Here is a 27051-nt window from a genome sequence, read left to right on the forward strand (position 1 = left end):
ACTTCAAAATGCTACTGAATATGATGACAGATTTCCAGAGGGTGAGATCTCTAACCAAGCTAATAATTATTGTGAAGAAGGTTAATAATTTCATACTTTTGTGTTCATCTGAACATGTAGGACTACAGCAGCAACCACAATACTATATAGGGAAGATTTTATTTGAAAAATATTATCTTATTAATACCATTTGACAAATACTATTTGCTTTTGAGTGATTGATAGCTGTGAGAGCATCACTGCCAGAGATGTCAACAGATGTCAACAGATCTTCAAATGTTTAATTCAATAAATAGGTAGATAGATAGATAGATAGATAGATAGATAGATAGATAGATAAATAGATAGATGGATTCTATTCTATTCTATTCTATTCTATTCTATTCTATTCTATTCTGTTCTATTCTATTCTATTCTATTCTATTCTATTCTACAGTCATTTAGCAGATGCTTTTATCCAAACCGGCTTACATATGAGTGAGAACAACACAAGCACAAAATCAAACAGTAGAGGACATCATAGGAAGGTGCTAGTGGGGTGTCCAGTTGGACACAGGTCCTTCCATGAAGTGGTACAGGCTTTTTTTTTGTTGTTTGTTTGTTTACTCCCTTCCCACCCCATAATATCACCTATGTCATAATACAAAGAATTAATACCATAAAGTTTGTTGCAAAGAACTGGGCTAGGTTCTCCAACTTTCCTATTAATATAGCTATACTAAGTTTTGACTAAGTTAGATAGATAGATAGATAGATAGATAGATAGATAGATGATAGATAGATAGATGATAGATAGATAGATAGATAGATACTATATTGAAATATTATATTTCAATATTATGTTTCATTGAAGAAATGGTAAGATGTTTTTAGTGCAATAGCATGCAAACTCTGTTTTCTAGAGAGTAATATAGAACACCAGGAGATATTTTGATCGTGCCTTGTGTGCTTTTTGAAATATCAGTTATTTCCAAATTATGATTTTTTTAAAAAAATAATATATCACTTGAATCGATCAAATTTTCATATTTTTAAACCACTGAGTGATCCATCGCTTTAAAAATAGACGCTCTCTGGGATCCGCACACAACATTTGCGCATGCACAGCGTGACCTCTGAGTGCGGCTGCACTAACAGTAACGGGCTGAATCACGACGCATACGGTGACGATTTAACAACATAAACCCACTGTAAATGGGTTTATCATCACATCAGACGTTACTTTCACCACTCCTGTTCTCGACTGATTGTTTTGGATGGATTATCTTATTTACGTCTCACCGAAAAGCCTTACAACGCCCGGTCAGCAGCGGCAGCCATAACTCGGTCATTGACGCTGGAGGTGAGCGAGCTCCATTTCGGTAGCTAGCTAGCGGTGGCTAAGCTAAGGGGCTAACCGGCTAGGCTAGCGAAGGAGTCGTTTTTTATTTGTTTATTTTGAATTGAAATGTATTTACAATACAACGGTAACAGGAGAATTTCATAACTTGCAACTCAAGCTCAGGGGCAGCATCATAAATCATTCTGGTTTTCACAGCTTTTGAATTTGTGCATAATTTCAATGACTTCATGTACATTTGGACATATTCAGGCTTCATCCTAACTTGATTCTCCAGCTTCATACAGATTAACATTATTCCATAAAACTTGACAATAGGAGCACTACCAGAAAAGATGACATATAGTTTCATGTGCTTGTTGACAGGAGGAACAAAGATGTTCAACATTTTTATGGATTTTTTAAAATTATTTTTTAAATTTTTTTTGCCAGAAAAACATTAACTGGATAGCACATGTGGAGAATAAAAAAAAAAAAAAAATGTCAGGGAAGAGACCAGACCTTTTCCCGGTTTATATAAGGATATTCATTATTCCAGATAAAAACACCTCAGATCTTTGAATTAATTCTCTAATGTATTTTGTACGAAGGACTGCAGTCTGTAAAGACCACTGTCTGTCATGACGTACTAGCATGATTCAGTTGTACTTTTCCAGTTTTACTTTTTGTTCTTCATATTTACAGTTAGATTTAATCTGTTTTAACTGATACTGTCATAATAATTTGACCCCAACCTAAAAAATTATTGGGATACCTTTTGTGTTGTTTTTTTTTTTTTTTTTTTTTGGTAACGTTAGTGGAAAATTACCGAAATGCTCGGGATTTCCTGCGGAACTTCGTGTCAAGTTACGTCTCTCTTTTATTCGAGATATATTGCCAAACAGATAGTTATGCGAAGGATACAGTGATATACAAATTGTTTATTACTTTTATGTGTTTATACTAGACATGTGTTTATGACAAGTCAGCCAGGTTTTAGTTAACGTGAACGGCGTCGTTATGTAATATTCAGCTAACCTGTTATCTGTGTTATTATGCTAATGTCAGTCAGACTTTGTGAAGTGAAGTTGGTTAAACTTCAAGCACACTCCCTTTGTGTCTGGCTATGGTAGTGATTGCGCAGGTTTTATTGTTGTTTTTATGCTTTCCTGTCAACTTGTAGTTGCAGTACGTGTGAGAGTTGTAACCTGATCCCTTCTCTGCCTCTGTGTGCACTTTAACAGAACACTGTCATCTGTCTCTGCAATGGCAGTCTTTAGTCACCAGGTGCTCCTTGCTGTCACAAGATCCAGGTAAGCAGACATCACACCTTTGCACTTGGCATTTTATAATAAACTTGGAACATACAGTCAGTGTGATCCAAGTTTGGTGCATTCTTTTATGTGTCTTGAGGGTGCAGGCAGCGTATTCTGCAGTAAATACTGCATCTTGTGACTTTGGTTAAACAGAAAAGGTACTCATGAGGTAAAATTTAAAAAGACTGCAAAGATCCCTTGTTTGCCTGATTTGCCCAACCTTAATTTTTCTCCAAACTAAATTATTTTGCCCCCTGCTGCTGCTCAGCAATATCTCAGTTTTTGATTAAAGTGTTGGACAAAACACCACTTTATCATTGGTTTTTTTTTTTTTTTTGGCACCTTGATGGCTTCCTCAGATTAGTGACAATACCCTAAACCTCCTTTTTGTATATTGTAATGGTTTTTATTCAAGAAAAAACAACTATTTTGACACAATTTGTTTCAAAAGCAGTCCAAGTAGTCATAACATACTGATAAATCATCAGCATGCGATTCACTGCTTGTATACAGATTTGTTTAATAGATTGTAAGCCACTGTTCTTGGCATCACAAGATGAATTGTAAACCGATGGGTGCCATGCTTTATGTCAGATATGGAGTTAAGGACACCAATAATCAGTCATGAGGTTTTGTGCACCACACTGTGACCTCATGTGTTGTCTGTCATGAGCATAAATTGTTTTCCAGAGCACCAAATTTCCTCCCTTTAATCCACTAAATGTGTATTTATTTTATCATGAGTGGCTATGCATGGTAAGGGAAATCCAGCTGATTATACATAATCACAAAAAACAGTTTAATGACAGTGTATTCCCTTCACAAAAAATGATCTCTAGGGACAGGTGAAGGTTTTGGTGAAGCTCATGAATGGCAACACTTAGAGATGAATGTGCAGTGTGATGATTCTGAGAAATGTTTATCAAACAGGACTGTATGACGTAGTAAGTAATTTCTAAACAGTTATTATTGAGGTATCCAGAATAAAACTACATGTCAGCCATTATAAAAAATCTCTGATGGGCATTACATGAAGAAGTGTTTTGCAGATATTTTTCAGAGAAGGGGGAAGACATGATCTGTATGTGTGGTTCTTACTTCCTGGCACTAGTTGCCTCAATTTGGTGGGTTGGTTAGGTTAAGGACCTAATTTTGCAGTGATATTTACCTCACAGTGTCAAACAGCCCAGGAGAGGTGGCAATCTGTAAATACTACTGGCCCATTTTTGGGTTGACTAAATATGGCAGAGTACTATTAAATGTCACTATCTATAACACAGCCTGCTTAAAAATGGGGCAGAAAAAAAACATTTTCTCTCTTATACTGAAACCGCTAAAGCTCTAAGGGTCATTTTTGTGTTTCTGCTTAGGACTAGTATGCTGAGAATTGTGCGTAAAAGTAATTGTTTAATCATTTCTATACAGAAATCTCTTATTTCTTCCTTTATAAGTGTTTGAGCTTAATTTAATTTTTTTTTTTTTTTTTACACAAAAGATTGAGTCAGTCCTGTCTGTGACGTGAGGTTTTACAGGATGATTCATGCTCCAGAAAGATTGTACTTTATGTGCTTGTTGAGTTAATCATTAAAGCAGCAGAGATATCAGAGGAACGTCCTGCTCTAAATGTGCTTAACATACAGGCAGACAGCAGTCTGTTTGATGAATATCCATACTTTTCTCTTTCTATTATTGTGCAGTGGCTCAGAAAAACAAATACAGGTTGAAACTGTTTAGGATGAAGATGCATTAGATGTTTACTCTGTGTCCGGTGTCATGTTGACATTTATTGGTCAAGCTTTCTAGGTTCATACTAAAGAATATACAATTATAGGAATATAAGGTTACCTTTGTTTTTTGTTTTTTCTTTTTCAAACTGTGACCTACCTTAAAAGTATGTGTTGTATTTTGAAAGTTAATGGCATTATTGACTTTTTTTCATCAAATTTGAGTGTACAAGTTGATCAAATAAATAAATGTTCATGATTTGCTTTTTTGATTAAGATTCACAAGAAAATCCCCCTACTTGATGCAATTGATATTCATGCTTGAGAAAATAATTATCAACCTTTGAGCTGAAGTTGCTCTGCACTTTGACAAATAATGCAGAATTGAACTTGAATGCATTTGCAAAGTAAGGTTGCATTTGTTTGGTTTTCACCTTATTTATTCCAACAACCAACATGTTAAATTTCTGACACTTTTTTTCTTGTCTTGTTCAACAGAGGATCTTATTTGTTGTCCAAGAAGCACAGCTGCTCCTCTCTAACTTCCAAAGCTTACCTTCACATAGACCCTGCACGCCATCTCTCGTCTTCATTCCCTCTCAGGCACTCCCACTACAGCTATCCCCACAGTATTCGAGGCCACGCTCTCAGCCGTGGCCACAACTCCGCCCTGCTCGCCCGTTCTGTACACAGCTCAGGTGTATGGCTCCAGGATATAAAGCAGGGGGACACTCAGGCCTCCACTGCCACTACCCAGGACACTTCTACAGGAGATCAGAAGGACTCTGTAGCAGCCGGACCTCAGTCCTCTCCTCCATCAACAACCACCCCAACGTCCACTGCTGCCACTGCAGCTGCCATCCCTCCAGTTCAGGAGAGGGCGATCGCAAAGAAAGCTCTGCATCAGAGGATTGTGGATGAATTGAAGCATTACTATAATGGCTTCCGGTTACTCGGCATTGACATCAAGATTGCTGGCAGGATGGTGTGGAGGCTGTTGCACGGACAACTGCTCACTCGCAGGGAAAGGAGAAGGGTAAGAGAAGCCATGTATGGCGTCATTCAGTTTGACCAGTTTCCTGTGACGTAGCTGAGTCTACACTCTCCAATCCATCTACAAACATGAGGGACAGAAACGAGCTGATACACCTCACTGATGAATTAGTGAAGGTAGTTATACTAAAACAGTTACGGTAGGTAGGATACACATTTTTGACTAGCACCACCAAAAATGCTTTCATTTTCTCACAAAGCAGACTTTTTCTTCCGCAGGAAAAAGTGACTTTTGAGGTATTAATTGGAGAAAATCTGGAATAATTAGCTGTCAAATTTTGATAATATGCAAACAAAATATATTTTTGTTCAACAGCCTAAAAAAGTCAACAAGAAAGAGGAAATACCAATAATAATTAAAAAAAAAAAAAAATAGCTTGCTTTAGGATACAGCCATGAATTCAACACAAAGTGATCTTCTGATGTGTACTGCTTACCATTAACCTGGTGGTAATTTAAACATCTGTGCTTGATTTATTCTTCTTCTTTATAATCATCTGTGGTGCTCCTGTGGCAGAGATGGGAATCTTACTAGGTTGGACTTAGTGTTATCTACACTGTGTCAACGTTGTGTGAATGGCAAATATTAAACACATGCTGTGGCTCTTTGTCGCGTCTCGGCTGGGTTTGAACAAATTTGTGAGGAAAGTTAGTGTTTCTAACAGCTAACAAAAAACAGTGAATGCTTTAATAAAGGGAAAAAGGCTTAAATATTCCATACCTGTAACAAGTTTATTTTTCTTTTTGTGTTGCTCTGCTCCCAATCATTTGCCACATTGTTATCTGCCAATCTTGTATTGTCAAAGGAGCAAAAAATCAGCTTGATCACTGGTATCTTAAGTTCTCCTCCTCTGTTAAACTTTAATACAGACGTCTGGGAGGTTTTTAGTTGGTAGGATTTATTTTAAAGCCTCGGAGCTACTTTTTATGTTTCACTCCTTTTTTAATATCAATCAGGAACAGGTACTGTGTGGTTTAAGAACTTCAGCCTTTAATGTGTCCATCAGCTTCCTATTGTAGTCAGGAGGAGCTGTAGATGGAAAAAGGAAGATGTCGGCACGTTGCTGCACATTCTGATTTTCCACAAATCAGGTTGCGTTTAATCTCTGGTTGTAAATCCGGACATTTTTGTCTGATTGGAAACCTCAAGATATTAAAGAAGTGGTCATTAAACTCTAGTACTTAAAGTACTTTGTGAAGAGGCTATTGGTTAATTTCTGCATGCTGGCACATATATGTGAAAGTGTGTTTATTTATTTCTAATATCATTAATTTGTGTTGGGAAACTAAATACCTCACTTAATGAAAGTCAGTGGACAAATGGAGTTTTATCATGTGTTTTAAAAATCTCTTTTAAATGCAGTTTGGAAGCATCATAGACATGCAAAATGATGAAAAATTATTTTATTTCCCACCAGACTTAGAAAGAAAGTATTTATGGGCTCAGTTCATTTTGGAAATGAGAAGAATCTAAAATAATTTGACAAACAGGAAATAAAACCGCTGTTGTTTTAATAACAAAGTTATAATCAAACAGCTTGTTTGTTTGTTTCTTAATCATTTACGAGATAACCTCAGTGGAGGATATCATCCAGGCTTAGCTGTGGTTAATGTTGCCTGTTGTAGCCAAACCTCTGTGTGTCTCGCTGTTAGCTGTCGGGTATTATTGAAGTTCATTTAGTGCAGTCCCATTGTTTCAATATCCTAGTGACTCTATATGTCCCGAATTAAAGCAGTTTCTTGTGTTGTTATAGATGTTGCCTACAGGATTGTAACATGTTTATGAATTCTGTCCCCACCTAAATTGGTTGTATTGACAGATTCCTACCTTATATTTTAAATTTATTGAGTACATTTGTCTCTTAAGAAGACACAACATGGGTATGTCATTGAAAATATTAATTCTCTGACTGCATGGCTTGCTGACGGATTGCAAACATGCATCTGCAGAGACTCAATCTGTGCACATGCCATGGTAAGACTATATTTGAGCTATTTTAAAAGAGGACTGACAGGCACATGAAATAGATCTTACAGGCACGCATTCTTCTGAAGACTTGAGCCCTGAAAACAGCACCACAGCTTTCATTCTGTCCCTCTAATCCACATTTTATCACATCAGTATTTTTTCTTTGTGTTTACAGCTGATGAGGACCTGTGCCGACCTTTTCCGTCTGGTCCCCTTCATGGTGTTTATCATCGTTCCTTTCATGGAGTTCCTTCTTCCTGTCTTCCTCAAACTTTTCCCGGAAATGTTGCCCTCAACCTTCGAATCGGAGTCCAAAAAGGCATGTGTTGTATACACACTCAGACACAAAAATGCACACACCATGCCGCTTGAGTGACCCAGGGTTCAGTGTGATTATGTAACTTTTCAAATAGAGCTGTTGCAGCCGTGTAGGCTGCTGACTTTATCTAATCCTGACAGATGAGGCAGGTAAATGTATTGCACATTTATAATCCATATGAAAACAGTAAGTGTCTTTTTTTTTAACCTATAGACTGTCTTATCAAGACTATAGACTGTCTTATCAAGACACATTTTTTTTTTAGCCTAATTTGACGTAGCACGCTGCTTTGTAATCACGGCCTGAATCAAGATGAAAGTGCTAACTGAAATGCTATATTACCTATATGGCAATTCTTTTTAACTTTTAATCTCTTTTTAGAAAATTAAAAAGCAAGTCTCTGAAGATTAAGCTACAGATTGTATTTGTACTCCAGGAGGGCATAGAAGAGTTACCCTCTTTGAAAAATGGACAGGAGTGTCAACAATGTTAAAGGAAAAACAGGAATGTATTTATTCTGATACATTGTCATTGGAATTCATACAGTCCTTTCCATTAAGGTGGCAAAGCATTTACTTATCCTCTAATTAGATGAATCCTTTTTTTTCTATTGAGAAAATCTATTTTTCATTCATTTTTTATTAGTCATGCATTTTAAGGAACAAATGCGAGAAGTGGTTGTGCTCAAACAGGCAGCAGAACATTACAAAGTGTGCAATATGTGTAAGCAAAAAGACAAAAATGTTCTCTCTTTTAGAAGAGTAAAAACAAAACTGTTTTAAAACAGTTTTTCTACAGTAAAACTATATGTGATGACTCTGCATTAAGTTTCAGCTGCTTTTGGAGTACTAAGTGTATGTATGTCCTCTTCATGCAGGAAGAGAAGCAGATGAAGGGTCTAGCTGCCAAGCTGGAACTGGCCAAGTTTCTCCAAGAAACCATTGCTGAGATGGCCCGGAGGAATAAAGCTAAGGCTCAGATAGAGGATGAAACGCAGCGCTTCTCCAAATATGTTCAGGAGGTAAGTAAGAGGAAAGATGGTGCTCGGGCAGCATATATTGTTTTCACTGTGTTGCACTGTTATTAAAGGTTGGCTCAATAATGTGCAGCCTGTACACGAGGGGTGCATTTTTTGTGCGTCTGTAACAGCCTGCACACTAAATGAACCACTGTTAAGTATACCTGAGATGCAAGAATATTTATTATGGTTTCAAAACGTAAACAATCAGTGATTATGAGAATGTTTCTGTATTTTTTTAGAAGAGCGATGTCTTTTACTTGATATAGCAACAAGTTTGAAACCATCTCTGTCGGTATAAATCTGCTGATTAAAAGCAGCACAGCTGGAACACATTAGCTTTTTCAATCACTTTATTCCTCCATGAGAGTAAGTCAACACATTGTTTCAGGTTCGGGGCACAGGTGAGCAGCCCACCACGAAGGACATCGTCCGCTTCTCCAAGCTGTTTGAGGACGAGCTGACACTGGAACACCTGGAGCGGCCGCAGCTGGTGGCGCTGTGCAAACTGCTGGAGCTGCAGCCCATCGGCACAAACAACTTGCTGCGCTTTCAGCTGATGATGCAACTCAGAACCATCAAGTCGGACGACGAGGTGAGATGCAAGATTGTAACCTTGGAGTTGAGTAGCTGAGGGTTTTTTTTAAAACTGATTTTTATAATCCTGAGTGGTGGATGCAGTAAAAATGTCACATTAATGGCATGTATACTTTCCTATTAAAATTCCTAAGAGATAAAAATTAAGCCAATGTTACTAGACAGAGATGACTGCATTGACTTTTTGTGTGTAGAAGCGAACTTAATTGAAACAAACGGGTTCCTTTTTAGGGCTGAAAATCTTAATGTTTTTGAGAAAGAACAAGAACAACATCCTGCGTCGCCTTCGTGAACGTATGAACTTTGTGGTTCTAGTTCCTCCTAATGTGGTGCTGGTAGATTTTTCTCACACATGCAGAAGTGTTTCACTTCCTCTCTACTTCATCACAGATGATTGCAGCAGAGGGTGTGGCGGCCATGAGTGTGTCGGAATTGCAAGCAGCATGTCGTAGTCGTGGGATGAGATCTCTGGGTCTCACCACAGATCAGCTACGTCAGCAGCTGCAACAGGTTAGCAGCTTTGTAGCTAAACAGTCGCTAAATCCTGGTTTTCCAACACACAAACATTCCTACATGTAAAAATGTACTGAATATTATGTGCTGCTAGCTCTCTATGTGCTGCTGGTGGGTTTTATGTGTAATAAATATTTCTTTCCATCCAGTGGTTGGACCTGCACCTGAAGGAGAATGTTCCTCCATCGCTGCTGCTGCTCTCCAGAGCCATGTACCTCACAGACCTTAAACCAAAGCCTCCTGTCATCCCACCCATTCCCAAGCTAGAGGTTTGACCTGCTTTGTCGCCTTAACGGGCCAAATTACTGTATTTATCCTAGAATATCTCGATTAGAGAGCGCTTTGCTCTGCTTAACATTCCAGCTGTATTATAGCTAACATGTATGTCGCTGCTGTTTGGCACATTCAGTAATGCTCCCCAATGGAGCAACTGCTCAAATTCATGTTAACATTTGCAACAAAGTTTTTTTCCTGAAGTTGTTTTTAAAACAAAGAATTTATTAGAGGAGTTTTTAAGATGAACGTAGTCAGAAATAAACGAAGCATATTTGCAGCAAAGTGACATCTTATCTGATTTTTTTTCTGTTACTTTTGCAGAAAGCTGCTCCTGTTCCTCCTCCAACGGTGGAGAACACAGGAACAAAACCAGCCTCAGTCACTACTGACAGGTTGGCAGACCCTGCTCTCATCATTAAAGACAGACAGGTCAGTGCACGGCCACAACGCAAAGGACAGAAAATTGCATCATAGCTCCAGTTAAGTTTCATGTAACAGTAGAGGCCTTTGTCACACAGAAGCTAGTTTCTTAAATGAATAACAATGAAGAAACTTGGTTTATTTCTTTGTTTCTGTGAACTGAGACGTAAAGGTCTTTCCATCATGTCTGTACAGTCATCTGCTGATTACTTATCTTTGTATGAACATTTTGGGGGGGGGGGGGGGGGGGGGGGTGATAGGGAACGAGGCAAACCTCACTCCACCCTTTACACAAAAAGGAAGGAAGCTCATCTCCGTCGCAAGAAAATAAAAAATGTATTTCCTAAAACGTCACAACTCAGTCTATAACAAATGAAAAAATAATTCTTAAGTTTTGTTTGTTGTTTATGAAACACTTTAAGGATTTTTGGTTTTCGGGTCTATAAAATTATATTATCATACATTTATCTTTTTTTTTTTTTTTAATTGTCTGTACATTTTAGGTGGAGGAAATGAGAGACCAGGCTCCTGTCATTTCAGACAAACCTCTGACGCCTGCTGAAGTCCTTCAGGTGAGCATCTGCAGTAGCTCAGACCTGCAGAAACCAGCATGGGGTTTGATGCTTGCAGGGACCTGTGAATCCAGTTAGGTCTTCCTGTCACATGACATGCTAATCTCCACAGTAGAAAGGAGCTGCTCAGTGGGTGCTGGTTTAATGTTCAGCCGGTGTGGACAGAAACTACTTTAAAACAATGCTGAGAGAACAGAGACCAATTAAACTAAATGAAAGGAATCACTACAAGTGGAGAATCAAGCTACTCTGCATACAAACCAGTTTGTAAATCTAAAAGTCTCCAAGACATTAAAGCTCCTGTCTGTGATGAAAAATACTATTTTGTGCTATCTAAAAGTCTTTTCTTGTTTATTTTATTTTAACATTTCTTTGGTTAAGCCCAGAATCGTAATGAATTGAAATGTTGCAAACTCCCAAACCCCTTCCGAGCCAATTAACCCTGACAGGTCTATAAACCGACATGAAACCATTTGTTCACCTGAAAACGATGAGCAACAAACCCACCGCTTCCTTCAGAGTGCAACTACTGCAGTCAACAAACATCCGAATACAGTTTTCAAGAAAATCAAAGACTAACTTTTACTTTCTTTCCAGAAAAGTTTGGTCGTCTTCACATACCTTTTTCCATCTTAAACTCTCCACTCAAGTCTTACAATATAACATTGTTGACCATAAAGGTTCCATTATTAAACATCTAGTTACTCACATTGTTCAGGCTTATTTTTTGCAGGTTGGTCAACATAAAGAACACATTTAGTGGCTCTTCTGTTGTTTTTTAAACTAAAACTAAAAACGTTAGGAAAGAACTGACCGTGCCACCTAAAACAAATCCTGCTTAATGCATTTTGAACAAGAGATAACGTGTACCGTTATTACAATCAGCTGTATGATCTTGTCCACAGGCTAAAGCAGCAACAGAGGTGACCCAGAAGAGCAAGATGAGTGCTAATGGTGTGTGAGGAGTAGCTGGAGCTTCAGGACTCTCAGCCTGGTGTCCTCAGGGGGAGAAGGGTGTTATTTGACTCTCCTGTGAAGGCCTATTCTTCATAAAAGTTCCAGAAAACCCCTCGCCTCTCTTTGGACCATCAGTTTCATCCAGAGGGCCTCTTCAACCCTCTCTCTGTTACCTCCCTGAAAAGTTCTGATGCTTTCGCCGCCTCTGATCTCAAACTCGCCCCAGCATTTTACTGGACCGACACTGATGGTGTGATTTCTTTGACTTGGCGTCTGTGACGTGATGTTCAAACCACCCTCTGCACTCTCTCGTCAGCTCTTTTTACTGTTGGGTTCTCCCTACGGTCCAGTCTTATCCTCCTCTTCCTCCTCTTTGTGTAAATTTGTAAATATGTATATTTTCCTGTCATACATCTCATAAGCAGCAGTTTTGTACAGTTTGCTATGCAAAGGCCAGCATTTTCACTCTGAGTGGTTTTATTCTGTTTTATTTGCAGATGTGTAATATTTCCCAGAAATAATTAGCTGAACTTTTTGGTTCAGTTGTTGCCCACCCCCATTTATGCTCCAAGTTTGGCTGCGCCTCTGGGCTGAAGCATAAACCATAAGCAGACATGTTCTGGACCTGTGCTTGATAAAATACTAATTGTTAAGCCAACAGTCAGACATTCGTCTTGTCTGCTTGTGGAAATTCACTTCTGGCCCTGCCTGTCAACACGTTGGTGTAGTTTATGTAGTTTACTGCTGCTGTAACGAGTGAATGAAGATATTATAAAGAGCAGGCTCAGTCCTTCAGTCTGGAGGTGGATCCTTAATAGCAGTCTGCCTCTACTTGTAACTCCACAGTGAAAAGCCACTGAAAAGATCATCTGTACAATAGAGTGCAGATTTTATTTGCATATATGTTTTGTTATAAAACTAGAATGCTAAAAATGTCTTTAAATGAAAAGAGAAAATACTTGATGTCATCCACATAGATATACTGTTAAATAGGGGTGGGTAGATGAAATCCTAAAGCCACTGTTAAAATTAATATTATTTTTGTTATTGTGGCAAATAAAGGTAAATATGCTGCGTAATGACTCATTTGCCTACTAAGCTACATTTAAATTCAGATGTCTGACCCTTAAGCTATTAATGGAAAGCTTAAACATTTAGCTTGTTTTTGAAATTGCTTCATAAATTGTAATCCTCCCATTGTGTTGTACACATTAGACTTTGAGTCGCTGTCCCTGCATATTTTTTTTTTACAGTGCTGTTTATCCATTTCCACCTCCTACAAATGGATGCCATAAACTAAAAGACAATTTAAATCAAATTACGGCTCACAAAAATTAGTGTTACTGGTTTTGAAAAATGTGCCTAAGGCTAATGGGCAAATGTTAGCGGTGTGTTTTTCATTTGAACTATCACCTCAGTGTGTTTGAAGTGCCCAGTTGCACCATTTAGCTTTACTGAATGTCTCCCCTTCCCCCTCCCATTTGATCCATATGAATCCTTTACTGTTTGTCATCAGTGTTGATACTGATGGAAAAGTGACCACCCTTTCAAACAGCGCTGCCCATGCAGTGTGAAGGAGATTGGGGGGAGAAGAAAAAAAAAAAAAAAAACATTCAAAGAAATTAAAATATAACTGCTTTGAAGTCTGAATTGTACTTTGTTGCCATATTTGAAGCAGGAAAAACAACAAAAGACAGAATTTTCCCTAAAGTTTTGAGTCGATTTGTTGTGATTTACGCTAAACCCCTATTTATTTTTATTTTTTTTATTTTTTAATTGAATAAAGGGTTAGTGCTTTTTATACAGGTACATCCTTACAGGTTTTAAAACTTGGTTTTCTCAAGTTTCACTCGTTTTCACTACAGTTCGCAGCAGGTGTGTGTGTACTTAAGTGTGATTTATTGCACATGTAAACACATGTCTTGGTCAGGGGTGCATCTGCATCATCACACAGTCATCACAGGTCTGCAAAATCATTTTCAGGGGATGTTTCTTCTCTTCGGAAGCCCCTTTGACCTGCTGAGAAAGGTGTTCAGTTCTCGGATAGTTTGGATGTCGGGTGAATAGGTTGAAAATTGCATCATTAAAAACAAAAAGGCATAGCTGTACTGGTATCTGCTGTGCTATTTCAGACATACTAAATTGGAAATATCTCAATGTGTTCTTTGATATCTGCAATTTATTTCTCCTGAGCAACTTCGATGATGTCCTTGTGGAACAGTATGTGTTTACTTCTCAGTAATCTGCATCGTTTTGGTTCCTGTCTGGAAACTAGCAACCTGCTGCAGTCACTGATGGTTGGTTTGTTAAAATTGCACTGCTGTCTGGTTCATTTTTTTTTATCCTGCATTTCATTTATGCATCGCTCTACAGGGTAAAACGAGTGTGTCAGCAACAATAATTCATACTCAAAGTAAAATAATATAACCCTTTACAGCTACCTCTTGTCTCTCTTGGTTGAAACTATTTGTTGAATATGAAAAATGTTAAATCTGTGATGCTTATTTTAACATAAAGATTGAGATTTCTCAAATGGGGTACACCGACCCCTTGTGGTTCTTGATGACTCATCGGGATACATAACATAAAAAGGGGGATAATGTGTTAAATGTTAGTATCTTTGAGGTTGTCAGGATTACTACACAGGTGTGGAGACGTAAACATTCAGGATGTACATCTAAAATAACTTGCAGATCTTGAAAAGTTACTTGAATCATAATGTGAAACATTTTTCGCTTCCAGATACTTTTCGCTAAAAGTTGGGAGTTTTTTAGTTCCATTATGTTTAAGTTGTAATGAATGTATAAATAAGTAAATACAAATGTGTAAAAATGTAAAACAAAGCATAAAAATTGATATAGATAAAAATATATGTGTATAACATAAAATCTAAAATCTATTTAATAAATACAGATATGACTACCCCCCCCTTCCCTTTTGCCGATTTTCACTTGAAAACACAGCAAAGGAAAGAGATTTAATATTCAAACTGATAAATATTGTTTGTTGTTATTTGATGCTTACAACATATTCCAATAAAGCTGGATCAGGGGCAACAAAAGGCTGGGAAAGCTGAGGAATGCTAAAAAAAACAGGTCAAAACAGGTGAGTGTTCTGAGTGGGAACAAAATTAGCATTCCTAAAAGACTGCTGCTCAACTACACTAGCAAATAGTCCAATAGCTTAAAAACATTTCTCACTGTACAGCTGCAACAAACTTGGTGATTTTATCATCTTCACGTAATGTCATAAAAAAAAAAAAAAAAAAAATTCAGGGAATCTGACAAATCTTTACATGTAAGTAGTCTAAAATGCCCGTGACCTTTGATCCCTCAGGGGACACTGCATTAAAAACTGGCATAAAGGTAATAGATATTTCCACGTGGGAATAGAAACTCTTCAGAAATACATGGTCAGTCAAGTGATACATCAACAACACGCAGAATCGTCGCCACCTGCTCTGCGCCTGAGCTCGTCTCAGATGGACTGATGCAATGTTACAAAGTGTGCTGTGGTCTGATGAGTCCACGTCAAATATTTTTTGGGAAATATGTGTACTCCCGGCCAAAGAGGAAAAGGATTTTTGGATTGTCAGCAAAATGTAGAACATTTTTTTATTAATGTTTTACACAATGTTCCAGCTTCATTGGAATGGTCTCTGTGTGTGTGTGTGTGTGTGTGTATAATGTAGATGATAAAAACAAAATAATGTTACGGCCCGCCTGTGATTGGCCCACTCCTCAGCTGGCCAGCTGGAGCTTCACTATTTAAGCCAGCTTCTTATGAACATTCAGGACAGCTGTGGCTCTGGTGTACAACAGACTGCTACTTTGGAATTCTTAGGATTGGTTGGTCTTGTTGTGGCTGCCTTTGTTGGCCTTTGTATGTTTGGTTTTTCTTTGATTTTTCTAAGGTTTTGTGGTGTGAAGCAGCAGGTTGTTTTGTGGGCAGTGTGTTGATTGAATATTAAATCGTTTTGTTTATCCCAGTTCCTCTTATGTCCTTAATATTGCTGCCCCTCTTCCCCTAGCAGAGCCGGGGTGTCTAACAATAAATACAAATAATCTATGTAAATTAAAATGAAACTATGTAAATGTTTAACTAAAGCAAAATTTGTTGAAACTGCACTTATTTCAGATTGTTTGTAATGTTCTCCAAAAGAACAGGTCACTGAATGTTAACATGCTGATCATGTATTTGGACTTTGCGCTGGAACATAGATGAAATGAGGTTTCATTAATATGTTATTTTACAGATCTGACTCACTTGAGATCAGATTGCTCTGTTTGTGGCCCCTGATCTAAAATATAAGCTAATCCCCTGGTTCAGGGGGTACTGGGCTGAGAGAATACAGTGTTGAAAAAGATTAGAGTTGTTTTTAAAACTAGTTTTCTTCACCAGCAGATGGCGCCATTCATCACAGGAACCCTGTTCATGTTGACTTGCGCTGAAGCCGAGAACAGACATGCCCTGCAATATTGTTTATTCACAGAATTATGAGGAAATGGTCTCATGGTCATGAGTAACAAGGCTCATTTTGTTGCAATAATACAATCATGATTTTGTATTAATAAGGAAGAATTTCCTCCCACAGTTTCTAGACATCAGCAGTAAAATACCTGCATACATGGCATCATGACAGGTCATTTATGGTGAAAATGTCAGATGTTTAAAGGCTGAACGTATTCAGAAGTTGGATTTACTTTGGATTTGCTGCTGAAGCAGAGCAGTGGGTGTCACATGTTCTTCAACTTAAAAATATCTACATCTTATAAAGACTCATTTCCTCATGGGAAATAATGCATATGTTGTGTGTCTTCATCTGATTGTATGTTGACAGATAGTGTAAGGCAGAAGGGGCTGAAATCTTACTCCACTAGGGGGATGATGAATAGGAGGAGCGGTCAGACCGCACCAACAGCAGACGCACTGAAGGTCAGTGTATGTAGTTCTGTATTTATGGATGTTTGGTTCTACATGTTCTTCATGTTTAGTTCTAAATCAGGTGACTTGATCTGAACTAAGTTCTTTCAGCAATATTTGGGTTTTTAAAAATATTAAAGATGTTTTTACTGTATTTGTTGTCGAGTTGGGGTTTGGCTGCCTGCAGTCAGTCTGAAAGGCTGCTATTTTTAGCATGCCAGCTTCATGACAGGTGGGCTGCACTGTGTGTTGCAAAAACTCATGCAAGCTTTCATTTATGTTAACATGTTCTGGTTTTTGATCATTTATTTATATAGCAAAAAACACACTCAAACTGTTTAATCTGACCTTTTTATACAGTGTTTATACTGATAGTTATTTTGTTTTCAGCAAAATAGTTCAATGTGAGACATAGACAAAGCTTGACAGAAGCAAATGTGCCACTTTAAGTAAATTTCTTGGTTAATCATGTAAAAGCAGGGGTGTCCAGGTCCAGTTCTCGTGGGCCAGAATCCTGCAAGTTTTCCATGTATTCCTGCTCTAGCACACCTGCCTTAAATTAATTTGTCACAGCGCAGAACTTCATTGGCTGTTGGATCCATGTAAAGGAAGCATGATGTGTTGGAACAGGAAAACATGGAAAACCTACAAGACAGGTTTTACAACTCGATGACCAACTTTGGACATCCCCGATTTAAAGGTTTAAACACCGAAAAGGAGAGCTATAAATGTAAAAGGGCAGAGAAGTCAATTTAATTATATTGTAAAAAGTGAGGGTTACTGTAGGTCACATGCTTTGAAAGTGCATCTATATACAACCTGAGTTGAATCCAAGACGATTGATGATGCAGTATGTGAACATTTAGAATTTATATTTCCATATACATATAAGATTACCCAATTTACATGGAGGTCCTGAAATAAAGAGATGTTTTGGAAATGCTCTCTCTAGTAGAGGGTTTGAATGAATGAGTAAACCATAAACTACCCTCCAACATCCTAGGAACTATGGAGCACCCCAAAAAAACAAAAAAAAAAACCAAACCCTCATGCATGATGTGCATGATGACACAACAAGCAGAAAATCCCTGCATTCATCTCTTCCCATCCACATTTTTTTTAATGATCACAAGGAAAAGCCAGAAGGCTCTGGGAGGGGACGCTCGAGATCAGAGAGATAAAAAAAAATAAAACCCAAACAAACAAACATGTTTTGGTTTAAAAGTGAAGGAATAGGTTTGGACAAATAAAAAAATCACTGATTGGGCCTGCTTTAGTGCATTTGGACCCAGGCAACTTATCTTCTATGTTGGAGAAATAAAATCTAAATAATCTGAACAGTGAGTGAGTTATTTGTCTGTGAAACGAATTGTAGTTATCCTACAATAATGTCCCTGCCAAGTTTGACTATTAGAAGGTTTGTAGTCCTGCAGCAAGTTTTTCACCTTCAGTGCAAAGCTGGCTCAACTAATAAACAATAACAGGAAGATAAAATGAAAGTTTGAGAAAAACCAAGTCAAAATTTCAGCCTTTATCTAACAGAAAAGCTGTGAAGGGATCAGAAAAGAAAGGTTCATACGAAGAAACCCACCTTTGTCCCAGAACTGAAGCTTAATTGTTCTGCCAAAAGGACTTATATTTCTCCAAGTTGACATGAACTGATCAATACTTGTTATAACTTGAGGTTATCTGCAGTTGCTGCTGCAAATATGGAACATTTACATGCTATTTCCACACAAAAATATGTGATATTAGATCTTTTTCACTATAAATAAATAACTTACTTCTGTAACTGCACTCTCAAAAATAGAGGTACAAGATAAGGACATTTCTGTACCTATAGGTACATTTTAAAGAAATGTTCTCTCAAAAGTAAAATACTGATCTTTACGAGACCAGAAGCACACCTTCAGAGTATGAAAAAGAGTTCAAAGTGACATAAAGTACAAATTTGTACCATCTTAACCATAAGGGTACCTGTAGCATTGAAAAATGTTTGTCGTGACAAAAACTATTGTTAGCAGCAGTGTTATGATTTTAATAAAATAATTTTTAAAAAGTCGCCTCAAAAGAAATGTATTGTTAAGACCGGTTTAGGCGCACAAAACTTGCTGTAGCCCACAACGTCATGTCAGACGTCACGTTGTTCACTTGCTTTTGTGTTTACATTGAAGTGGACGTGATTTGGATGAGAGGAAAGGTGGAGAAAAAAACTATCACGGCTGTAATGTTACAAACTGGAGCAGAGTTGAGTGATGACAGTAGTACTACTTAACAGTCATTTACTACACCAGACAATGAAGGTCAGATGCTGCAAACTAACTGTATGTCTGGTCAGTATTTTGAGATTTTGAAGATTATTTCTAGATTAAAGATAAGATAATATTGCTAAGTGGCATGGACCAGGCCTCATGCTGGGAAAAACATAAAAAACATAACTTGAAAAGGTGAGGTTGAACTTGATAAGGTACAAAAATAGACCAGAACTGAAGGGTACAGAAATGTCTCTCAAAAGAGTATATGTATATGTATAATGTGCTCACAGCTGTTTCATGTACACATTTAGTGTTTTAGCTCGGTTGATACCCTAACCAGGTCTAGAATTATTCATTATTTAGAATTATTTCATTACAATTTTGTTTTTTTATAAATGATTAAAATATATTTACCCATTTTCCTTATATTTCAGCTAATTGTTAAATCTGCATTTCTTTGTTTGTCTGCAGAGCAAAGATGAAGCTGACTGCACCAGCTGTTTTATGTCTGTCTCTTCTTTTGGTTCACGTTCATTTCTCACTGGCTGGCAAAAAAGGCAGTCTTTTTAAGAATGTATTTAAGAAACCTCCCAAAACAAAAACAAATCTGGACTCTAAGACTAAAGACTCAATCCTTAAAAAAGCTAAACAGCCACAATACAATCAAGGAGGCTACCCTCAACAACCAGCTGGAGGCTATCCACAGTATCCAGCCAGACCAGGGGGTTATCCCAGCTATGGAGGCTATCCACAGTATCCAGCCAGACCAGGGGGTTATCCCAGCTATGGAGGCTATCCTCAGTACCCAGGACAAGCCTATGGGAGTTATGGAGGTTACCCAGGTAGTTACATCAACTACAACTCAAACAACAGAATCTTGAGCCCTCACTATGGGGGCAGCTTTGGACATGGAGGCCATGGAGGCGGTGGTGGTTCTCCCTTCTCCCACTCAGTTCAGGCAATGGGATATGTACCATCTGATAAATCAAGAGGGTTTGGACGTACTGCAGTAATGGCAGCAGCTGGAGGTGCTATGGCAGGGATGGCTTTGGGCTACGGGTTGGGAAGGTTCCCTCATCCTCATTTCCACTTCAGCAGCCCCCAGGAGGAGTACTTCTACAATCACTACATGTACAGGAAATATGGGGTGAAATCTACCGATAGCCATGACTACAGCAGAGACTATGAATACAGGCAACCCCCTGAGACCTTTGAGAGCTACATGGCCTCCTGCATGAAAAGAACAGACCTCCTGCCTTTCAATAACCAGAAGTCAGAGAAAAGACCGGCAGTCATTACAACTAAAACTTCCACAACCACCACTTTGAAAACCACGCCTACGTCTGCACCTGTTACTGGCAGCGGCAGCAACACAACTAACAATACTGCAGCAGTAAGCTTGTCATCAACAACGCCCTCAACCCCTCACCCTCTGAATAGGTCTGAGGTCAACCCTGCACCTTCAGCAGCTTCACAGGCTCTTCAAAGGGACAATGATGATACAGTCAGCATTGTGGAAATTGGCTATCCAGAACTGATCAGGCAGATGAAGGTCAAAAGGTGTACCGAGCTTTACATGGTCTACTCTGAAAAGTACCTGTTGAAAAAGACAACAGCCACCAGCAGTGGGGTGGATGGACTGGAGGTGAACTTGCGAGGGCTTGTCACTGTGTTCACCAGCTTTACTCTGATGCTGCTGAACTCATGCTGTTGCACTGAAGGCCCTCATTTACTATGAAGAAATATATCCCAGACATAAGTACAAAACTGCAGTAAAGAAACTGTTTGGAGAAAGGCGCCAACCGTTTGGTTAACCACCCTGGAATCAGAATAAATTTTTCACAAATTTATTTAAGCCTTTATATTTTAACCAGTTAATTGCTGACGTTTCCCTTATTTACAGAGATAACGAGTTTACAGCAGCAATAAATCATAAAAAAAAAGCTTAGCATAAATGCAATCACATTAAAAACACTCCCAATCTACTACAATCTGCCATATTGATTGGTCAAGACAGAAAATGAACTCTTTATCCGCAAGTAAACAATGGAGCAACAACAAATGTATCAAATCAAATAAACATTTGTTTTATAAAGCTTTTTTTTTTTCAAAAAGCAGCACAAATTTATTCATTTATTCATATTAAATATCACTCGTCTTCTCACACCAATATATGTAATCTGATCATTGAACAACACACATGGTTGCTCTGCAAACTGTTGTAAGGTCGACCAGGAGACAGCGTCAGCAGCTTCCCCTTTGACCTTCTTACCCTCAAAGAGCTTCTCTGAAACTACATATCCACCACAGATTCACCACATGTTTTTACATGATTATCACAAACTGAAGACCTATGTTTATTTTTAAGTTTTGTAATGTCACAAAACTTATTTAAGTTTTGTGACATTACAAACCCCCCCCCCCCCCCCCCCCCATGGCTTCCTGTCTGTGGCTGTGGGAGGTGGTGAGAGAAATTTCCCCCTCCTCATTGTGGGCTGTTTGTACACAATAGTTATCGTATACAACCTTTTTCAGTAGTAATTCTTTGGGAACTTATATTTGCAATGTAGAGGATTGTAAGGCAGCATTATAGACGGCGTGCTGAAGGACATAGTGGGAGAGAATTCACCCCTCCTCTTTGCAGCTCTCTTACCTTCAAGATAGGAAGCTGCATCGAGACTTGAGGTTTTTACGATGTTTCTAATGCCTAAAACCATAACAGGGACTTTTTCCTCAGCCTCAAAACAGAGATTCTCTAGCATAGATGTCCTCCATGCTAAACAGGAAAGGGCCCATCTAGCTTGTTATTAACACACAGTTCAAAATCCACAGTTTTACTTATTTAACCAAAATAACGGCAAGTCATTGTTGATCATTTTGCAAATGTTACCATAAATATCCACTGAAAACAAAACAATGCTTAGAAATCCTAATAGCAATTAAGAATATGAGTATATAAGAATGATAAAAGAAGAGATACAATGCGAGCAGAGTATATTCTGTCCTATCTTTTTTAAACACGATGTTGTCATATTAAGGATGACCACATTTTTTGTATATGGAGTCCTAATTGGTTTTGAAATGTGCTTGTTGTTAATTTTTTTCATCGGATGCAATCTTCAGGTCAACTATCATTGCAAAAACGTCGTAAGATGTATACATGAACCTGTCAGCATGTAACTCAAAGCATGGAAAAAAAACTGCACAAGAGCACCACTGTGTCTCACAAAGACTCTTGTTTTATTTATTCAGGAAATCTGACCAGTGTGAGTGTCAAGGGGATTCGTTCGTACACTGGTGTCAGTGCAGGATCTGTTGAGGAGTGTTTTTTTTTTTTTTTTTTAAATAAATACACTGTTTTGCTGTAATGGATCATTTATATTAGGTTGGATGTATACTAATTCTATTAACAAAAGCAAATGGTGATGAGAGCTGTGTAATTTAAGGAACTCTCAAAAAGGAGCTAACTTAACATGAAACAACAATATTTTGAATTAAATAATATTAATGTTGAATGACCCAGTTTCAGTTTTATTCACACCTTTATGTCATTACTGCAAAGTTAGGTAAAATACAAATGCTGACTGAATGCAGAAAAATCCTAATTTAGGCAGATTACATTTATTAATGTTACATTATTTTAGCATTTTTCTTTAAATGTAATTCATGTCATTGCTGTGACTTTATTAATATATACAAGGTGTTTGGGATTTTTTTTGGTCGCAGGGGAAGACTCATGAGGCCCTGCAAATGAGTTTCTTTATCTATTATTCCCTCATTTAATTTGTTGTTCACTTTAAAATAGAATCAAAACAGTTAAAACTATGTAACTAAAATGTTGTTTACTGTTCAAATTTCTGCAATGGCAACACTGACAAAACCTGTAATGGTGGTGAAATAAATTAAGAATATACCATACATTCATATGAAAATGTACCATTAAGAAGCCACTTCTACCACAACAATATTAAAAACTAATGACTAATGTTGAGTATTCATTTTGCTCATTGAGGTTTTACAGATTTGACTGCCTTGTAGTTTTAAAAAGAGAAATCTGATGTGAGTATAGGTTTACTGAATAATTCATTCCCATCAGGTATCAGTATCCTCACTGAACAATGATGCATCAAGAAAAAAAAAAAGGGAGGGGACTCTTAAAAGCTCCCATGACCACTCATTTCCTCTCCCAAAGCTCATTAAAGTAAGTTTCCTTTCCACGATGCTGCCAGAGAGCAGCTAAAATCTTTTTGTCTCCACATAGTCATGACAATGTGTATGATTTTCTACACTGTATCAGCTGATCCGTGTATACAATCAGAAATATGGTTGAATTGTTTGATTAGACAGCTGTTTGTTTAGGAAATAATCAGTAATGAAGCTACAGATTCAGTGTGAGGAGATGGAGGTTTCATCAAAATTGGAACTAAATTAATTTCTCAATATTTTTCTTTATGGAGCCAAACTTTACTGTCATCTGTAAAGTTGTCTTAAGCGACAGTTCTCAAGACTTTCTGAAGTCCTGCAAAGGTTTTTGGTTGCATTCTACTTATTGTCTGTTGGGTAAAAAAAACAACAACAACAAAAAAACAACAATAACACACTTAAACCAAATAATAATGAAATGTTTTTGCATGAGCAACATGATTCCTAAATAGGAAACCAAAGAGCACAGACTTGTGCAGTTTGATGTCAAGCTCTGTTCAAGTCCTGCTAGATGCATGTCAAGTGTGTTGCAGCAGGGAAATTCTCATCAGTTGCAGGACTGCGGTCCTAAAGAACCAGATCTGGATCAGATGAACAATTTGTTTGGGTGTGGCAGGGATGATCTGGCAAATTTATTAAGGGTACAACCCACACACTCAACTCTGCTGCTCACCTCACAAATCTGTTTTCTTTACAAATATGTCTATTTAACCAAACACAAATTTTATTACTTTTCATGCTAAGTTATGTAAAGGAATAGAATTAACCCCAAGTCTTTACATTGTATTTTCACATTGTAGAATGAGTGATCATTGACTGGGCAATATGGACTACAATATTGCTTAAAAATAAAAATAAAAAACATTTAATGTTTACAGTGTAAAGGACCCGCTTAATGCTCTCCACTCTTCCTCCCCACGGTATCAGTGTTCGTCTTTAGTGATTTTCCACAAGTCCACATCATCACCTAGCGCAGGATGCTGGGAAATGAGTCAAGCTAAGCCCCGCCCTCATCCTCTGTCTCCAGGCGACCCACATCCCTCGTCCGGACGGCTCAGGTGGAGACGTTCACCCGGAGGAGGCAACCTGGAGGCTCACTGAGACAAAGTGAGGGGATCATTTCACAAGCAAACGACCTTTACTGAAGGTAAGCTAGCTTTTTAAAACAGCCGCAACCTTCCAGATATCATTGAGAAAATAAAACGTACTTTGCTTTGCTCGCATAAAAAGCTGCAAATCGACGCTCCGTTTTCCGCAACGCAAACGAAGTCACCTTATTCACAAGCGCCATCTCTGAGGAGAAGGCAGAGTTTATAGCGTGAAGCTCCAGAAATAATGTGTAATCGACAGAGGGGCATTATAAATATTAAACAAACGCTTTTGGTTGCGGTTGTTCGGAGCAGCTTCCTCCCTTTTTATGTGGTTGATCTTGAGGTGACGCAACAAGTACACATCAGTATTCTCCCCAGGAAACTTCCCGGGTGGATCATGGTGATCTGTTTATGTGCAGCATAGATCTGAGGCTGCTTCATTGATGTCCCTTTTACCCACATGACGGTGTTTATATAAAAGCAGCTTTGTTTTTGTATGCCACTGCTGCCTGGCAGCAACTGCAAAAACCAGCAGATTAACAATAAGAACACCTGCAGACAGAACCAGTCAGCTGCCTTTGTGATGGAAATGCTGACTTTGATGACATTTCAGGTGGTATGTTGGTGTTATTTTGGTTGTTGGTCATGACCATCAACACCTTTTGAAAGCTTTGTTATTTTGCTGGATGTATGATTGAATCATTATTTCAGTTGCACAGATTTGCTTTTTTCTTTTTCATTAGACTATTTGGGTTTTAAATAGATGGTCAGATGCAAAGTACTTTCATTTTGACTTAGTTTATTTTCACTTACTATCTAAAAATCCAGTCCCATTGATTAACTTAAAAACCATGCACTCAGACCAAGGCACCGGAACAAGGGGAGAAAAAAGCATCCCCATTATTCAATTAAAGTTTGGCTTCTCCACTCCCACTGCGTTTTAATTCAGACAACACAAGCACAGTTGAGAACTAGACAGTGTATCTGACATCTCCTTTTGCCATTAAAAAAAAAAAAAAAAAAAAAAAAAGCAGCTAAAATGTGGTGACCATGTCAGCGTGTCAAAAAACTCTGAAGTGTTTTGTCATTGTTGTCATTTCCGACAGTGTTTGTTGAAAAAAAAAACCTTCTTTTGCCAAGTTATTGTTTTGATAATTGTGTTGCACTGACAAAATGTGTGACATAAATGCATGTTTTTTAATGTCTTAATGTTTAATATTAAAAGAAAATTATGAAAATATACAGAATGTGTCCTGGAAACAGAAGGCAGGACATTTTAATGTCCTGGTATAAGGCTAGATGGTGCGGTGGGAGTGTAAATAAAATAGGAAAATGTGCTTAATGCTGTTACATAAAGGAAACGCCTCCTTGGAGTAGCTCTTAAGGTTAAGGAGTTTGCAGGTAATTTGATTTGTGGTTAGATTGCTACTCTGTTTTTCCCTTTTAATGTTGAAATATGGGCTTCATGGTTAGACCTTTGAGTTTTTGTTTTACTCAAAGACATAGTCATATTCTCAGAGTCTTTGTGTTTCTATTTTACAAAACCCAGGTTTTTTCAAGAATATGCCACTTTCACACACTTCAACATTGTACTACTGATTTTAATCTATAGTTTTACTATAAAATGGTACAGAATCTTCCATACAAGACGTTGTCTGTTGCAGGAAATGGGCTTTGAACTATTTTTTTAAAAACCTTAATTAAATGTGTATCTTTCTCTCCATGTTTGGATATCTGGATAGGTTTTGGCAGAAATGGGGACTCATCAGAACAGGCAATATTATTAAAACCTTCTGTTGTCCAATTTTGGTGAGTCTGTATGTCTTAATTACCTGTTCTTAGTTGACATGAATGGCTCCCCGTGCAGTCTTCTGTTGCTGTAGGGCTGCTCGATTTTTGTAAAAATAATAATCACCATTTTTTGACTGAAATTGAGATCTTGATTATTTAACACAATTATCCATTATATTTAACAACATGAATTTCTTTCACTTTAAACAGTGGATTTAAACAATGTCTTGAGAGTTCCTCAAATTTAAGAGAACATGCAAATAAAACGAAGCTTTGTCTTGACAAAGAGAAAATACTGATGTAAACTGAATAAATAAATATAAACTATGTTGTAGTGAACTTACACAACCTACTACAATTATTCTACATTGCATCTGCAGCCGGAGCCGACTGAGACTGGCCGTCTGGGAGAGCTTTAGGACGGGGAGAGGCTCCCGTTGCTCGTTCATTACAGTAACTGCAGAACAATATGTGCCTTCAAGTCAGTCGCCAAACACACCAGAAAAGTCTCCAATAACTCCAGTAAAAGTCCCTAGAATTGTCGCTAGTCGCTTTTAACAAAAAAAAAAAAGACACCAAGGGGGTTTTGGAAAGTCATGAGATTTAGCAAGAAAGTCGCTAAGTTGGCAACAGTGGCTGAATAAAACCAAACCGGCTGTGGGAGGAGTTTACAGCACAACGCCGCAATGCTAGTGACGCTCGATTGGTAACAGAAGACACCACAAGATTAAATTGC

At 37.9% G+C, this 27051-nt stretch overlaps 2 protein-coding genes across 3 annotated transcripts; both read left to right on the plus strand.

The window, feature by feature from the left end:
- Positions 1 to 1132: 1132 nt before the first annotated feature.
- letm2 (leucine zipper-EF-hand containing transmembrane protein 2) lies at positions 1133 to 14592 on the plus strand. Its single transcript, XM_079251376.1, is given in 11 exon segments — positions 1133 to 1342; positions 2563 to 2631; positions 4857 to 5394; positions 7556 to 7702; positions 8583 to 8720; positions 9109 to 9312; positions 9705 to 9824; positions 9977 to 10096; positions 10425 to 10532; positions 11027 to 11095; positions 12001 to 14592. Coding segments are annotated over 10 exon segments (1548 nt in total). The 5' UTR covers positions 1133 to 1342; positions 2563 to 2584; the 3' UTR covers positions 12058 to 14592.
- A 2346-nt stretch (positions 14593 to 16938) lies between these two features.
- LOC306764303 (uncharacterized protein) lies at positions 16939 to 23209 on the plus strand. 2 transcript variants are annotated; one of them, XM_079251413.1, is made up of 3 exons: positions 16939 to 16987; positions 19702 to 19925; positions 19974 to 23209. In XM_079251413.1, the coding sequence occupies exons 2-3, from the start codon at positions 19709 to 19711 to the stop codon at positions 20966 to 20968; spliced, it is 1212 nt and encodes a 403-aa protein (XP_079107539.1). In that variant the 5' UTR covers positions 16939 to 16987; positions 19702 to 19708; the 3' UTR covers positions 20969 to 23209. The 2 variants fall into 2 exon arrangements, with proteins under 2 accessions (XP_079107539.1, XP_079107538.1); XM_079251412.1 differs by having other exon boundaries at positions 19702 to 23209.
- The last annotated feature ends 3842 nt before the right edge of the window (positions 23210 to 27051 follow it).

Source organism: Telmatherina bonti (assembly GCF_933228915.1).
Source record: "Telmatherina bonti genome assembly, chromosome: 13".
NCBI classification, from domain to species: domain Eukaryota; kingdom Metazoa; phylum Chordata; class Actinopteri; order Atheriniformes; family Telmatherinidae; genus Telmatherina; species Telmatherina bonti.

Excerpts from the sequence above, each read along its gene's own strand:
- LOC306764303 (XM_079251412.1), top strand. The coding sequence starts at position 19,709 with ATGAAGCTGACTGCACCAGCTGTTTTATGTCTGTCTCTTCTTTTGGTT.